Source organism: Budorcas taxicolor, chromosome 1, assembly GCF_023091745.1.
Source record: "Budorcas taxicolor isolate Tak-1 chromosome 1, Takin1.1, whole genome shotgun sequence".
Classification (NCBI taxonomy): domain Eukaryota; kingdom Metazoa; phylum Chordata; class Mammalia; order Artiodactyla; family Bovidae; genus Budorcas; species Budorcas taxicolor.
The window spans coordinates 9,558,181-9,574,556 of NC_068910.1; the positions used below are offsets into that span (position 1 = coordinate 9,558,181).

The window sequence follows — 16,376 nt, forward strand, 5'->3', positions numbered from 1 at the left end:
CAGGTAAGAAGAGTGGAAGACTTTCCTCAGTTACAAAGTGTCAACTTTAATAGATTTAGAATGGATTGTGGAGCTCTGAGCATTACACAGGAAAATGGTGTGAATACTTGGCTAGTTCTTTCCTGAGCTCAGCTGTCTGCACTCTGAGAATGACAGATTTTTATCTGTAATGTTTTAATATCATATATTTGTCTTGGCCCTCTTGCTAAAGGTAACTTAAGTAGTGCCCGCCGCCCCCCCCCCCCCCCCCCCCCCCGCCACATCACCTGATATCTCTTCCTCTGGGAGACCGCTGCGGGTGACAGAGAGTGGTGAAGTCAGTTCTCTCTTGTGACCCAGATCAGGGAGGAGGCGGCCTCTCTTCGGAGACTGACTACCTGCTAGCATAAATTCTTCTAGGTACTCTTCCTTAACCCTGTGCTGCTTTTTGCTCAGAGGGCCCTTTGTATCCTGACTTCCCTGTAGGTCTTCCTTGGTGTCCATTACTGGGCAGGGTGCCATCATTCTATATTTTGCCTTAATTAATGGTCTTAAAATTCCTTCACATTCATAATGGATTAATTGGGGGAGACTGAGGCCTTGGCAGTCTGTGATACACTGAGGCCATGCTGTGGGCACTCACAGTGCCTCCAGTAGAAGGCTGGTGGGAGGTGCGTGTGCCTACAGTGTTGTATGTATTGATAATCCTCAGCAGTTGGCTTTGAAAGAATAGATGGACATCTGTTCACCTTTATAAAGCGCTAGACACATCACTGACTCGATGGACATGATTTTGAGTAAGCTCCAGAAATTGGTGATGGACAGGGAAGCCTGGTGTGCTACAGTCCATGGGGTCACAAAGAGTCAGGCACGACTGAGCGACTGAACTGAACTGAGACACATCCTCTCTTCACATTATCCATTCTCACCAGAACTCTGCTGGAATATTCTGAGTTGGTCATTAGTGGACTTGTAGTCATCAGTAAAATTTTCAGTTTCAGCGGAGGCCTGTGTCGTTTTCCATACATGGAGGGGCTGATGCTAATTCTGAGGCTTTGTTGCTGTTGCTAGTGCTGTTGAGATCAAGGGATCAGACCAGGTATGGTGCTGAAGTTCTATTTCTTTGGGAAGGTCAAGAAATTTCATTTTGGGAATTCCCTGGTGGTCCATTGGTTAGGACCCCACTCTTCCACTGCAGGGAAGTAAGCTCCCACAAGCGGCACACTGCAGCCAAAAATAAATAATAAAACAATATAATTTTCAGGTTGTAAAAATATAGTTGTAGCCAAAAGCTATTCTCAAGCGAATTTTAACATTTATACCAAATACTTTGTCTCTGTTTTCATTCTGTGATAGTAGTCTTTGTGGATGAATAGTTTTGTTATAGAGGCAGAGGTTTTAACCAGGGGTGTTTTTTGTTTGTTTTGTTTTGTTTTTCTGGGTTTATATAGGAAGTTCAAGCCTGGAAAGCTTCTGCAAGTAACATGCCTACCTGGAGGTGCTTGTGTATGGCCTCCTACAGCAGCTTCAGCAAACATAAATCACATCAGGGAACTTACAGCTCATTTGCTTACTTTGGATTCTAGGTCCTTATTTACTGTAGATAGGATGGTTTTGTGTAAGTTTGAAATGAAACTAATTTCTTTGAAGGGTTGCTAATGAAAATAAAGGTTGAAAAATCGAGAGATCCAGGAAATTGCTTAAGACTCTAAGAGTCTGAACGTAAAAGATAAAACAGAACCAAGAGGAAGATTTTAAAATTCAAGCCTGGACCTGCAGTAGAGAGGAATGTATGCATTTCTCAAAATGTAAGAGCACTCTGGAAAAAAAAAAACAAAAAACTGCATTATAATTTGATTTCTTTTTTTCTTCTTTCTAGGTGTCTCATTCAGTTGCTAAACTTATATTAGTTAATTTCCACTGGCAAGTTGCCGAGATACTGGACAGGTAAGGTGTTTTGGGGGAGGAAGAGATGGAATTGTCTGTAACTTCTCTCTGCCTGCACACCCAGTGGTAATAATTGTCTGTGTTATGGAGAATATCCTTACAGTGTGCAGATTATATTTTTAAAACACTGGGTCATATTGTATAGCCTTTTTTCTCTCAGTATATGGTGAACATTTTCCAATGTTTTCAGCATATTCTTTCTGTACCCCCAATTTTAACTAAGGTACAGTATTTTACCATATTGATGTTCCATCCTATTCCAAACCCCTGTTGGACAGTGAAGTTAGGTCAGAGTTTTTATGCCATCATTAATGTTAATCAGTGCCCTTCTAGATAACACTTGGCAATATCTCCAGGTATTTCTTTCAGACACATCAAGTGGAATAAATACATCATGACATAGTGCTTATTACCTTCAGAGAGAAAGGTCAGCTCATTTACCACCATACCTCCAGAACCAGAGCTGTGATTCCCTTTATGCTTTTTGCTTTGTAGATACAAGTCTAATTCTGCCCAGCTGCTCGTTGAGGCTCGAGTTCAGCCCAATCCATCAAAACATGTGAGTGTCCCTTCCTGATACACGTGGCTCTTGCTGTGGCTCACACGGTTATTGAGAACCATCTTATTTTGTTTATAGTGCAGCATCCCCAAGATACTTGTTCCAGTACAGGCCTAAATCTTCCATTTCCGACATCATTTGGAAGTTTTCCTCGTAGACGAGGAGTGAATGGCTGCCTGCCCCCTCCAGCTTCACCCGTCTTCTGCTCTTATATATAGCCTATGCTCTGTCCTTGCCGTGTTCTTGGGGTGCCCGTTCACTGCATGCCTCTTTAACTCTGCTGCTGCCTTCCTTGGCTGGGAATGTCCAGATCCTGTACCCATCTTTGCTCGTGAGAATGGAACTCACCTTTAAAGACCTGAATCCAAGCCATGTCTCCCAAAACCTGTCTCCTGGGAACACTTCCCTCCAAACTCTTTTAATTATATGTTTCAACCTTTACATGTATATTGCAGTGATTCACTCATATCTTTTTAGCTCCCATAGTAGACTGTAAGTGCTTTTTAAGTTTAGGAATCATATCCTACAGTGTATAGCGATTTCCTGTTGTTGAGAGTTCAGTCAGCATTTGTCAAATGAATGGGGGAGAATTAGGGCTCAGATCACCACATAACTTACGCAGCCTCTTAGAGAATTTGCAGGAGCTTACTAGACAGAGTATGGTCCTTTTCCTCAAATTACTTTTTGTATGGCCAGTGAACTAACAAGAACCTCATGTTGGGCTTTGACTGGTTTGTGGCTTTGGCTGGTGCCCCCAGACTGTCTTTGCGAGTTTGTGTAGCAGAGAATGGGTTCTGGAGCTATTAGAGGCTCACACTTCAGCCCCTAAGGACCTATTGGCTGGGTTTTTAGTACTTGTTGAGAAGCAACTCTGCCATGCTGAATGAGGGCAGTTTTCAAAAGAAACCTAGTAGCCTCCAACAGAAGGCAGATTGAATGACCTCTCGGGACCTTGACAGTTCCGAAATCCTGGTCTTTTCAGCCTGACATTATAAACTACTATGAGATCTCATTTCCATCTTCTCTCTCCCTCTCTAAATCTAAGGGTTCACCAAGCCTAGCTCCGCTACCACCTCCTTTGGGAAGCCTTCCTGATATATTTTTTTCCACTCAGAACTGGCACTCGCAAAGCCCACACATGGCAGTGGAGTTCTGATCCTTCTTGCAGGCTGGCTCACGTCACTGTACCTCCCTCCAGGTGCCCCCAGCCCACTCCCCTCACCACTGCGCAGTGTGTATGCAGTTTGTGCGGAAGGAAAACCTTCTCTCTCTGGCCTGCCAGCACCAGTTCTGCCGCAGCTGCTGGGAGCAGCACTGCTCCGTGCTCGTCAAGGACGGCGTGGGTGTGGGTGAGTCCCCGTGGGGCTCATAAGCGGCTGGCAGGAACTGTTCAGCTTCAGCCCTGCCCCTTCTGCCACTCAGGTGTTCTTGTGAACCTAACTGAAGTTTTCAAAATCAGAACCATTGGTTTCCAAACATGTCAGTCTGAACAATGGCAAAGTTTACCCTAGTCCTGAGCAAGATGCAAGAGTCAAGGCTAATGTTTGGGCATTTATGTAACTGCTGGTGTGACGGCAAGGCTACCTTCTCTTGCCTTTTGGGAGAACTGTCTTTTAAGCTGCCTACCCTGTCTATCTTGATTCTCAAAGTGGCAGCCGTACCTCAGAAACTCCTAGAGGGTTTACTGTGATTTAGGTAAGCACAAATCAGACTTGGTGATGAGTTAAAGGAGTCTTTGTTAAATTATGACTTCATGATATTAAAATTAGCATTATATTAATTATATCTGTAAAAGCTCACTGTGTTGACGGTAATCACATGCACATAATAGTAAACATCACAAAACTAAATTGTAAGTCAAGAACCCTCTGGGATTTTTTAAGCAGTTTTTTTTAATCGGTGCTATTTGTGATATATACTATTTAATTGCTCTTGTTTTTGTTGTTTGGTTGGTTTTGGTTTTTGTGGGTTTTTTCTTTTTCTTTTTGTTGTGCTGTGTAACTTACAGGATCTTAGTTCCCTGACCCAGGGCTCTGGTAGTTAGAGTGCCAAGTCTTGACCATTGGACCATCAGGGAATTATCTGTCATTTTAAAATTTGTAATAATATTTTAGTTGCATCACTATGTAAATATATTGATTTCTCTCTTTGAATAAATTCTGATGCTGCTGGGGTTCCCTGTGTAAAACGTGAGTTTGTTGGGTGAACTCAGCAAATACATTATAGGTGTGTCTCCTGTGATACAGTTGTCCATCCGGTTGTCTTTGTTCAACAGGTGTCTCTTGCATGGCTCAGGACTGCCCACTTCGAACACCAGAGGACTTCGTGTTTCCATTGCTGCCCAATGAAGAACTGAGAGATAAATACAGGCGCTACCTCTTCAGGGACTATGTGGAGGTATGCCCAGCTGCTGCCTGGTCTTCCTGAGCCTCCTTTTCATCAGATGCTTACCAGTTACTGTACAGAGGAGGCTGCCAGTAGATGCTTTCAATCTGAAGAAAGAGCTGCACAGCTTTTAAAAAGTTTGAAAACTCTAGAGTACTAGTAAATCCCAAGTCTGTTTCTTCCTCACTCTGTATCCTTTGACCCCTTAGATTCCTTCTCTGAGCCTTGGGTTCTTTCTTGTGTAGAATGGTCAGGCACACCCACTTTGTGAAAGTGAAAGTCATGTCCAACTCTTTGCAACTCTGTACAGTCCCTGGAATTCTCCAGGCCAGAATACTGGAGTGGGTAGCCTTTCCCTTCTCCAGGGGATCTTCCAACCCAGGGATCAAACCAGGTCTCCAGCATTGCAGGCAGATTCTTTACCAGCTGAGCCACAGGGGAAGCCACGCCCCCCGCACCTTACGCAGAGTTACTTATACAAGCTATTGTATGTCAAGGGATAAACATAAGTCAGGCATATCTCGGGAGTTGCTGTTCTATTCCCTTCACCTTCTGATTCGGCCCAAAGAAGGGGTGTTGCTTCTTGGGCGATTTGGCAATTTGTTCGAGTTCTCAGTGGTCAGTTTTGGAGTCCTTCCCCTCTGTTGGGCTACCTGTTCAGGCTTGCTGGTTCCATGCAGCATAATTTTGATCTTTGCCTATTATTCCTAAGCTTTTTGGATTGACTGATGGTCTGGGTCGTCTCATGCACAGGCTGCAGGAAAAACAAAAGGCCTTGTTCCGGGTGCTGTTTGCCACCTTTGGTAGATGCCTGAGGGTTGTTGAGCCCCTCAGGGTCTCATGCACAATGACTGGGCCGTGTTCCTTTCCAGCCCTAGTCCCTATGCACTTTCATCTCAGAGACACTATTCTGTTTTCCGTTCTGTCATCTAAGCTTAGGTCATTCCGGTGAGTCGCTCCCTGGTTTAAGCTAAACATTCAAAGGACATTTTCAGGACCTGCTTAATGTCTGGTCTTCATGACATCCATCATGAATTCCTGTAGCCCCTTGATGGAAGAACAGGAGGCGTTTAAGTACTCAGGGAAGTCTAATTTGGAGGCACCAACTAGGGGATGTCCTCATTGTTCCCCCCCTTGGTGTGTTCACAGAGTCACTACCAGCTCCAGCTATGCCCTGGTGCAGACTGCCCCATGGTTATCCGGGTACAGGAGCCCAGAGCTCGCCGAGTACAGTGCAATCGGTGCAACGAGGTCTTCTGGTAAGAGTGAGTGTGGATGCCGAGCAGCCCTGGCTGGTGCCTTCTCCTCCTCTCGAGCATCACTGCTGTGGCTCTTGTGAGGGCGGGGCTGGGAGAGGCTGGGCCTTTGGGCCAGAAGAGCAGCGCTGTTCTACGTGGGCAGATGTTTGATGATACTCAGTCTGGAAACAAGAAGGAGACACAGACTCTTGGAGAATGTGCTGGGGTTTATGCTACTAAGACTCAGGGCCCAGAGACTGCGTGTCTGTGTGGAGGTAGATCTCTCTGCACAGATAATTCACATCTTGCCATGTGTGAAAGCTCCAGCCACCAGTACTTTAATCTTTCTCTCTGTTGGCCATTCTGCTAATTTTATAACACTGCAATTCATCAACATGGTCTACATCTATCTGAGGTTTACTCTGTTCAGTAAACATGATGGAACTAGCTGAAGCATACTGAAGGCTTACCAGCGGAGCCGCTCTCTCCTAACCACTTTCGCTTCATTGTCACAGTGTGATTGGTACTGCTGTTCCCCTTTCTTATAGGGGAGGAAAGCAAGGTGCAGATAATGGCAGAGCCTTCATTTAGGCCCAGACCTGTGCCCTATTTGCACCTTGCTGGAAGAGTCACAGTGGGGCTTCAGGGAAAGTAGAGAGAAAATGGGGTCCGTGTGCATATGTGCCTGCCTTTCAAGGCATGGTCGAGGAAGTCGGTGACTCACCGAACATTAAGAACCACCAATGCGGTTGCTCTCTACCCTTTGTGTCCCATGTTAGGGCCTTCTTTCCCTGGGACATATGTGGGCTACCTGCCTGAGAGCTTTTATCCAGAAAGTCACCGTTGGCTTGGACAGAAGGGAAATTAAAAGCACAGGAGCCTGGCCTGATGAGTGTTGGGGTTTTTCTTTTCTGATCCTAAGTTTCGGGCAGTGTCAGAGGTAACGTGCCCCTCACAGACTGCACGAGTGCCGACAGTGTGCATCCGGTGGGTGCCTCGGACTCAGATAAGCCCGGGCTCCCAGGCCTGGATCTCATTCCTGCTTTGGGTTGGAGTTGAGTCCTCTTCTCAGAATACCCGCCCCGAGCCGTTTGAAAAGCTGAGTTCTGAATTTGATATCCTGTTAGGAAGGATTGACATCACCTAAAATATTTAAAACAAATGTCTCATTTGGGTTTATAGAGAGAAGTCCCCCCAGGAGTTCAGAATAATCCTGGGTAAGTCAAGGTCTCAGACGCCATGAGAGGTGACTTTTTACCTCTTGGAAAAACTCTAATTCCAGATCTGTTGGCTTGGACAGAAGGAAAAGGAAAAACACAGGATCTGACCTAACGGTTATCTTTTCTGGTTTTAAGTTTCAAGTGTCGTCAGATGTATCACGCCCCCACAGACTGCGCCACAATCCGGAAATGGCTCACGAAGTGTGCAGACGACTCTGAAACAGCCAACTACATTAGTGCCCACACTAAAGACGTAAGGACTGTATCTTACCTGTCCTGGGTCTGCCCTCCCTAGTGCCACCCACGGCCACGGGGCTCGTGATGGAGGTGGCAGACCCTTGCCCTGGCGCGGCAGAATTTGCAGCAGTTGATCTTAGCGTGCACCAGGCTCCTTTCTTTTAATAAAATGCTGAAATGCTTGGAGAAGTTTGACCCTCAAGAAAACGCATTCAAAAAAAACTAGGTTTTACTGAATGCCTCCCCAGCGTTAACAGCTGTGGGAAGGAGGTGGTTGACAGCCACATCAAATAAGTAGCAAAACTGTAATGCAAGCCCAGGCCTGCCCAGTTCTCATTCTGGAAACATCCCACGGGAAAGCATGGCCCGCAGCCCCTAGAGCTGTGCATGACTCAGCACTCGGGGCCCTCGCCCTCGCCGGTGCCAGTCACACCCTGAAGCGAGGCACCCTGCCGCGCAGCTGTGACCATGATGTCATGAAGTAAGGTCCTCTTCATGGCCATGAAGCGCCTGGCGTCAGAATGGTCCCCAGTCTGTCTGGGGCCGCTGGTGTCTCAGATGGGAAGCGAGCTTTAGAGCTGATTTCCATGCCCTCTTCTGGAAGCCGAAGTTCAGGCAGGCTGAGCAGGCCCCAGTTCAGGGTGGCAGCTCATAGGCTGTGCTGGCGATCCTCCCAAGCTGGCCAGTTTTTTACTGACTCAGCTTGAGCTTAATCCGAGCGGCCTCCTGGCAGGGACAGATGGTGGCAGACTTAGCGGGGCTCAGCTTGGAGTGTTTCAGGGCCAAACCTGCTGACCTCATTTCCTTGAATTGCTGTTCCAGCCTCAGCGACCCGCCACATTTAAGTGAGAGGCTCCTCCCCAGAAGTGCTCGCACGATGAGCTGCTGGGCACGGGTGCCAGGAGCTTTGTGTAATTTGTCTTAGAACCGGCCTGATGGTGCGTGAGCCTAACGGCGCCCTTCTGTCTCCTCAGTGTCCCAAGTGCAACATCTGCATTGAGAAGAACGGCGGCTGCAATCACATGGTGAGCAGAGGCCCGTGCGTTTTGCTTGTGTGGCCTGAAGCCTTTGGTCAGAGTGCCCTTAACATGTTCTCTTCTGTTTCCCTCCGACAGCAATGCTCCAAGTGTAAACACGGTGAGTCCCAAGCTCGCTGCACCAGGCCCAGCGGCACAGTCTGTTTCTCGTGCACGGGTCTCCACTGCCTTTTTTTTTCCCCACTGCTTTTATGATTCAGTGATCAAACAGGGTGGCTTCCATCACTTACAATCATGAGGACCAGAGTAGAGCAGCTCTGGATTTGCTGATTTATTATTTCTTGGTCCCTTAAATAATCCTGCTGCCAACTTTGGGATGGCTCCTACACTCTCACAAATCCTCAGTCATCCAAGAAGAAAGTTTTAGTGTGTTCTTTTGATTTTTGCTGAGGCAGGTAAGTAGCATGGGGCTTTTCTGTGCTGCCTGGTGGACACCATTTAGAGCAGGCTGCCTATGGTTCTGGAAGCAGTCAAATCCTAGTTTGCCTTTGAGGTTTTATAAAAGTTTTCAGAGAGGGTTTCTGGCCTCCTTCATCTGGCTGGTGTAGGTTCCACAGAACCGTTGGTTTTGCTTTCCTTCCTGCCAGATCAAGTAAAGAAATAAAACTCCTTCAGGTAGAATATATGTTCAGACAGACTTCTTCCACAGCTGCTGACATGCCACCCAGCTGGTCCTGAGAGTTTCTCTTTGTAAGAGCCTGGCCACTGCTGTCCCTGGGTCCTCCCAGGATCACACTGAAACCAGAGTAGTCAAGGCGAGGTTTTAGACAGAAACGGTGACGCCGAAGTGTAGAATGAAGATAGGCCAAGAGTAGTGGGTTGTTTTCTCGGTGAAATTCCACCGTGTCTTTTCTCCATGTGTTTGAATAAGAGGGACGTGCACGATCCACTTAGAACAGTGCATCAGACATGCGTACAGTTCAAAGAGAAATGCCCGAGCGCACACCCAGCACCCACCACAGTCCTGGAACGGAAGAGTCCTCAGTGTGTCCTCTCCTCATCCTTAACTGCCCAGGGGTAACTACCGTACCTCACGTTGCTGAATAATTTTACCATCTGGATGGGCAACCCTAAGCAGTGTAGCAGTATTTAAGACAGTAGCAACCACAAGCTAGCTGACTGAGGCGAAAGCTGTATTGCACTCTTCCCGTGAAGCCTTCCAGGGGAGGAGAAGTGAGCGGCCTCTGGGTCTCTCGCTTTGGCTCTGGCTTCCCCAAGTTTTACACAAGCCCCTGTGGGGAAGTCAGTGAGCCAGCTTATGACAGTGAATCATGGGAAACAGTGTTTACTGCTGTCTGGGTCTCTGGCAGAGTCAGAACACACAACCATAATTGGCCCCTGTCCATTAAGGCACAGTAATTGTTCAGATCTATGGCATCCATAGGGGATCTCTGTTTTTCCCTCTTGGCTTCCTCAGTGTGGAAACAGAGTCATAATTCTGGGGATGAACTATAGGGTAGCAGTGGGTTTAATAAAAATGTGCTTTTTCTCTTTTTTTTTTGTTTGGTTGTTTTTTGGTGTTCTTTTTTTGGTCACACTGGCTTGCAGGATCTTAGCTCGCCGACCAGGGATTAAACCTGGGCCCTGGCAGTAAAAGCAATGAGTCTTGACCAGTGGACCACTGGGGAATTCCCATAAAAATGTGCTTTTTAAGAAAGAAGAAAAAGGGGGGAACGTCTTCATCCCCAGTTTCATGTACAACACCTAGGACAGGTGTTGAGAGTGGGAGGTCGACAGGAGGGCAGAGGTGTTCTCTGAATGGCCAGGTGGGCCTCAGTTGGACACATTCTGCTACTCAGGAGGCACTGACGCAGCAGACCAGTGGCCTTTGTCCAGTCAGCATCTGCCTGCGTTAGATTAAAAAGGCACTAAGCGTGTGTGTTCTTGAAATGGAGACCATCTGTAGGCTATCGTTGAGATGGGCAAGGACCGGCTGCTGGGACTGTGGGCCATGACAGGCATGAGATGTGTCCACGCCCTCTGTAGAGGCGGCCGGGGAGAGTTCCGGTCAGGTGATCCCCCGGAGCTGGCTCTGTCTGGCTCCTGCTCTGCCTGTGCCTGTGGAGGAAGGCGGGCTTGTGTTGTGTGGTCAGTGCTGCGTTCTCTATCCCTTCAGACTTCTGCTGGATGTGTCTAGGAGATTGGAAGACCCACGGCAGCGAGTACTATGAGTGCAGCCGGTACAAGGAGAACCCCGACATTGTCAACCAGAGCCAGCAAGCCCAGGCCAGGGAGGCCCTCAAGAAGTACTTGTTCTACTTTGAGAGGGTAGGCGTCCTCTCCTGCACCTGCTTCTCGAGGGTAGGCTTCTTCCACTTGGCCCTGCTGGGCGAAACTCCCAGTAACCGGTGGCCGCAGCGGCGCGTGCACGCCAGAGTCAGGGCGTGGAGCGCCGGCCAGCCCGAGTGCTGCCTGCAGGTGCGGCTCTCGGCTCCCCGGGCACAGCCAGCAGGGAAGGACCGGCCAGCCTTGTGTGATGCTGAATTGTGAAGGATAAGGAAGGACCATCAGGCGGTCTTTATCCATCCAGTGCCATGTTTGTTGTTTGTCTTTAATTGAGGTATAACTGGCTTACAATGTTCTGTAACTTTCAGATGTACAATGTGGTGATTCAGAATTTTTAAGGGTTATACTCCCTTCATCGGCATTATAAAATACTGGTTACATTCCCTGTGCTGTTCAGGATATCCTTGTAGCTTATTTATTTTACACACAGTAGTTTGTATCTCTCAGCCCCAGCCCCCATCTTGCCATGCCCCCCAATCCAGTGCTGTCTTAATAGTCAGATTCAGAGGGCAGTTTTTCCCAGAATCCCACAGAGCATGGGACCTTTGGTTTCTAAGCGCAAGAGACCTGGGAGTACCTAGCTTTGCTTTGTCCTTGGAGCTAGAGTCCTGTTGCTCTAAGCGGGTAGAGTGATCTGGCAGGCAGATAGCGGCTCTAGACAGGGTTGGTAGTGTAGACTGAGGAAGCCCCCCTCATGCGCTCCCGAGGACACACAGCCCCCATCAGCTAGACGAGGCTGTGACCATTCTGAACAGCTTTTGAATCCCTGCACTTTCCTGGACACCTGCAGCTTTCTCTCTCCTCTGACCCCACAGTGGGAAAACCACAACAAGAGCTTGCAGCTGGAGGCACAGACATACCAGCGGATTCACGAGAAGATCCAGGAGAGGGTCATGAATAACCTGGGGACCTGGATCGACTGGCAGTACCTCCAGAACGCTGCCAAGCTCTTGGCCAAGGTTTGTCCCCCTTCAGTCTTCCCATCACTCGTTCTCTGTGAGACCCAGACCTCTGAGGGTGGGAGGCACTGTCGGGGGCAGGGCTCACCCCCTGTGAAGCCCCGCATGTGCCTGCTCATGGGTCCACATCTTCCTGGGCTGTGCCCACTGAGGACCCTGCCCTCCCCAGACGTCCAGGGCACTCAGTATTCCGGTGCCTCTGCCTGCGGGGACAGAACCACAGGGAAAACGAGAGCCCTTCTCTTCTTTTGTCCCATCCATGCATCACTCAGAGGAAAATAAGAGATTGTCTTTGGACAAGTATTGAGATAGATGTGTGGACTCTGAGGTCTGACTCAAGAGGGAAGAGCCATTGAGGCAGCTGCTGGTAATGAATCCCAGTGTGGAGAGGAACCATGGGTGTTCTGTGACCATTTCTGCTTCAGTTTTTGCCATGTTGTCCCCCAGTGCATCTTTTATTTGCCTTGGCCTCATCTCTTTCAGGCCCATACCTGTAGAGCCAGGCTGATTTGCATGGTGGGGTGAGACCTGTGCCAGCAGCGTGAGGTCCACGGAGTTAAGTGTCATAGACACAGACCCCTTGTCTTCTGTTGCAGTGTCGATACACCCTGCAGTACACGTATCCGTACGCCTACTACATGGAGTCCGGGCCCAGGAAGAAGCTGGTAAGGGAAGCCGTCCTGGTGCTCTGCCCTCGTAGCTTCAGAGGGGCCTTCTCTGCCCGCACCTTGCAGGCGAGCAGGGACCAGACCCTTGGTGGCTGGGAGGACAAAATCAAAACAAAACTGGCCACTGGAAAACTGTGCTCTCCAGGCCCCGACTAGGCAGTTCCAAAGTAGATCTCAGGTGCTGCCATTTTGTGTAATAGGAAGGCAGGTGTACTGAAGCCATTAACAGCTATATTTTTTAGGGTGGCTGACCACTTGGGAACCAGTGCTTATGTTTTGGGAGGATACCCAGCATGTGTGTTCCTAAATACTGTGGAGTTCATTTGCATCTTTGTGTAATTTTCATCTTAGATAGGGGTTATTTCCTCTCCAATTAACAAGGTGATTCACACTGATTGTTCAGATGTTGAAAAAATTAGGAAAACATTTACATCATCCATCATCCCCCCTAGAAAGAAATGAGCATTGTTAGCATTTCCCAGCCTTTGAAAATTAGTACTGTTTCTATAATCATGGTTATATATATAACATTTTTTGTTACAACAGTTTTTGCAGCTGTCATTATTCACCAGGCTGGAAAATGCCATTTTTAAATAGTTGCATAGATGTCCCATTATATGGTCGTACCATCATTAGGGGTGTTTATTCTTTCTGTTTTTCGCTATCACAAATAAGACATTGGGAAACCTCTTCATGCAAGAGGCATATACTGCTAAGTCAAACGATCTGAAAATTTTGAAGACTCTTTTCAGAAAGGCTGAGAAAAACGAAGTATTCAGGGAGCACAGTGTCAGTGAATGTCCACTTTGACTTGTTTTGGCAGCAGCCATTTCTCCGCATGTCGGGAGCATTCTCCGTGGCTTCGGTCCTTCCCCTTTCTCCGGGGGTGCAGGGCGAGTGCAGCCTGGCCCCCTGGCTGTCCTCCGTGGGCAGCATTGGATCGGCCTCTGGCTCTGGGTACAGGCAGTAGCACTGCCCTCTGAGGACAGCACTCGGCTGTCTGGAGCTCCTGCGAGCCTGAGGTGCTGCCTCTGCCCCTCCCGTCTGCAGGCCCTGCCCTGGCTACCGTCCCCTCTCCTTTTGACCCTCCTGCTCTACCCATACAGTTTGAATACCAGCAGGCTCAGCTGGAGGCTGAGATTGAAAACCTGTCGTGGAAGGTGGAGCGGGCGGACAGCTATGACAGAGGGGTGAGTGACTGCTGTTCTCTAGGACCCTCTGGCAGGCAAGGGAGAGCTGCTGTGGTGATCGGTCCCACAGCAGCTGGCCTGGGGGCCAGAGGCTGCCGCTGAGAAGGGTGGGGAGGGCCGTGCTTTTGACGCCTCGGAGCCCGTGGCGGGGGCGGCTTCCACTAGCCGGTCCTCTTGGGGCTGGGCCATGCAAGCCCGTGTCTTGCTTCCCTGGTGCAGGACTTAGAGAACCAGATGCACATAGCAGAGCAGCGGAGGAGAACGCTGCTGAAGGACTTCCACGACACCTAGGCTGGGACTCGGGCGTGCTGCGCGAGGACGATGTGGCTGCAAAGTCTCCGGCTGCCGTGCCGCATGCTGCAGGCTCCCTGCCTCTCACGACCCCAGGCAACAGCCAGGACCCCACTCCTGAGAGACACTGGCCACACACCTCTTAGTCAATTTCTGGTTGTTTGTTTTTTTTTTTTTCCCTCCTCTTTTCGCTTTTTGTTTCCACCAGGGTCGAGGCTCTGTTGAATTGGCCTCTTCTCAGGACTGTCAGTTCCCTCTGGATAGTTGCTGGGAGGGAAGGAAAGTTTTTCTGAATGACTATTAATAGTATTAGATCATTACAACTTATGTAATTTTCAAAGGTTGTACAATTATACAAAAAAAAAACCGGGGGGCAAACAAACCATAGAATGACACAGAACCCTTTTTAAAAATAAACTGGCATTGGAGTGTTTTACCCTCTAGCTATTTTACTTAGAATGCAACATACGCTGTCTGCCCCCCTTGCCTCAGGATGTCTGCTGCACATGGGCCCCGGGTGGTACTTGCTTTCCAGATTCACACGCCTTTGGCCACAGCTGGAGCCCCAAGGGAAGAGCATGGGTGGCAGATGGTGGAAAATGGGGTTGGCCTGTGTAACACCGTGGTGTGCAGAGAATCACGCCCGGCCTCCTGCCTGGTCCTTGTAGACCCTTCTGTGATCAGGGTACTGCCTCACCTTGGCAGTTAGGAGACAATACAGAACAGAATCTTGCCCCCGGTATCATCATGTCCAATGGCACTGCGTGTCTATGGACTTATTTATCTTGAAAGTGAGCTTTACCTGGGTCTGGCCACTTAGGCCAGAGCCCACAGCAGAGCGCATAGGTGAGCTGTGGTCCTCCAGCCCAGGGGATGCGACTTCAGCACAGTTTTGTTTCCTGAAGAGAGATGATTCCACTTTCAAAGGGAATCATTCCCCCAAAGCCTTGTTTTACCTCGGCCCCTTCTTTTGTGCCAGTGTTCCATGGAGGGACCCCAACCAGGTTGACGCACAGCCATACCTGATGCTGGCCAGCTGCGCTCTCCTCCGGTGAATGTCAAGGTCAGAGTTCAGCAGAGCCCTCCCTAGGGCTCTGGTCTGCCTGGCTCAGGGGCTGTGTCTGCACAAATTGTTTTCGTGTTAACCGGGAGTATATGTCTCCATGACCTGCTCTGGGGGTGGGGTGTGCTCCCCCTCGCCTGGTTTCCGGTGTTGGAGGGCAACACCTCTAGGGTCTGGAGTCTGAGGCTGGTTGAGGGGGGGTTCCTAATTTGTGGTCCCCGCTCCTATACCAGGAGGCTGGCCAGGGGAAAGGCCAGTCTTTTCACAGTGCAAAGGAACAAGCGGTTTGCATGGTATCCTACTTGTCCTGAACCCGGTCCTGTGGGCCTTTCAGAAGTTACATCTGTGAGTCCTGGGGTTCCTGCGGCTCTTGTTCAGGGCCTCCTCGACCTCCTGGAAGAGTTGCTTGGAAATCTGTGAATAAATATTGTGTTGGAAATTCTTTGATATTCCAACATTTTCACCTGTCAGTAATTCCCCCAGGTACCATGTTAGTTGCAAACTGAATCACTCTTGGAAGACAGAGGACAGTTGTAACTCTTGGGTCATGGGGTCCATGGTTGGCTGCAGGCCCCCTTTCTCCCCAGTCATATTTTGCCTCTTCCTGTCATCGCCTGCAAGGAAGGGACCATGGGGTGGAATGAGAGGACAAGTGAGTACAACAGACGAACCCAGAACTGGACAGCGCTGAGCCAAACGGAGGAGGAGAGTGTCCACCTAGAGGTGGGGTATGACTGCTCTGTTGGCACATGGAAGATCCTAGTGTCTGGAATGTTCGCCTCTCCACTGAGTCCTTTGGGTCACCGCCGTGGCAGCAGCAGGACCTGAGTTGCAGCTCTGCACCTTCAGCCCCACCCTGTGCGTTGTTTGCACTGTGTAACTGCCACACCGTGCACTTGCAGCCAGCTGTGACCCCCAGCCTCCAGAGCTGCAAGAGGTTCTGTGCCCAGGCCGCAGCCTGCAGCCCTTGACCTGTGGAGAACTTCCTTCCATGCCCCAAGTGGCTGTCTCTTGCTAACATCATCAGGAGCATGGAAAAGTTCAGGCAGAATACTTCTGCCCTGCAAAGGAAGGCACAGTGTTTTCACAAATTTATCATATATCTTTGTTTTCTTCAAAGAAAAAGTTGAGGCAATGTCATCTGCTCAAAGTTGAGTGGTTTACTCAAAATAAAGTTTCTGATTATAAAATTGCGTGTGGCATCTAGAACTTATTTTGTAGGACAGTGGTTTCTCTAGTATCCTAAGGAGATTGATAAGATAGTCCCTAAGGGTGACTTGACTGAGTGAGTGGATGAAGCCATGTATGGCACACTGA

The 16,376-nt window shown here is 48.9% G+C and overlaps 1 protein-coding gene across 3 annotated transcripts in view; it reads left to right on the forward strand.

Moving 5' to 3' along the window:
- The window catches only part of ARIH2 (ariadne RBR E3 ubiquitin protein ligase 2), a 36,790-nt gene extending 22,358 nt beyond the window's left edge, over positions 1 to 14,432 (forward strand). For 2 of the 3 annotated variants that reach the window (XM_052646880.1, XM_052646887.1), the window contains 13 exons: positions 1,859 to 1,926; positions 2,422 to 2,485; positions 3,684 to 3,834; positions 4,761 to 4,882; positions 6,020 to 6,129; positions 7,464 to 7,581; positions 8,540 to 8,590; positions 8,681 to 8,702; positions 10,719 to 10,870; positions 11,704 to 11,847; positions 12,444 to 12,512; positions 13,622 to 13,705; positions 13,925 to 14,432. In XM_052646880.1, coding sequence (XP_052502840.1) covers positions 1,859 to 1,926; positions 2,422 to 2,485; positions 3,684 to 3,834; positions 4,761 to 4,882; positions 6,020 to 6,129; positions 7,464 to 7,581; positions 8,540 to 8,590; positions 8,681 to 8,702; positions 10,719 to 10,870; positions 11,704 to 11,847; positions 12,444 to 12,512; positions 13,622 to 13,705; positions 13,925 to 13,996 — 1,227 coding nt within the window. In that variant the 3' untranslated portion in view covers positions 13,997 to 14,432. Of the gene's footprint in view, positions 1 to 1,858; positions 1,927 to 2,421; positions 2,486 to 3,683; positions 3,835 to 4,760; positions 4,883 to 6,019; positions 6,130 to 7,463; positions 7,582 to 8,539; positions 8,591 to 8,680; positions 8,703 to 10,718; positions 10,871 to 11,703; positions 11,848 to 12,443; positions 12,513 to 13,565; positions 13,706 to 13,924 lie in introns of all 3 variants that reach the window. The other variant, XM_052646885.1, reaches the window with a different exon arrangement.
- The last annotated feature ends 1,944 nt before the right edge of the window (positions 14,433 to 16,376 follow it).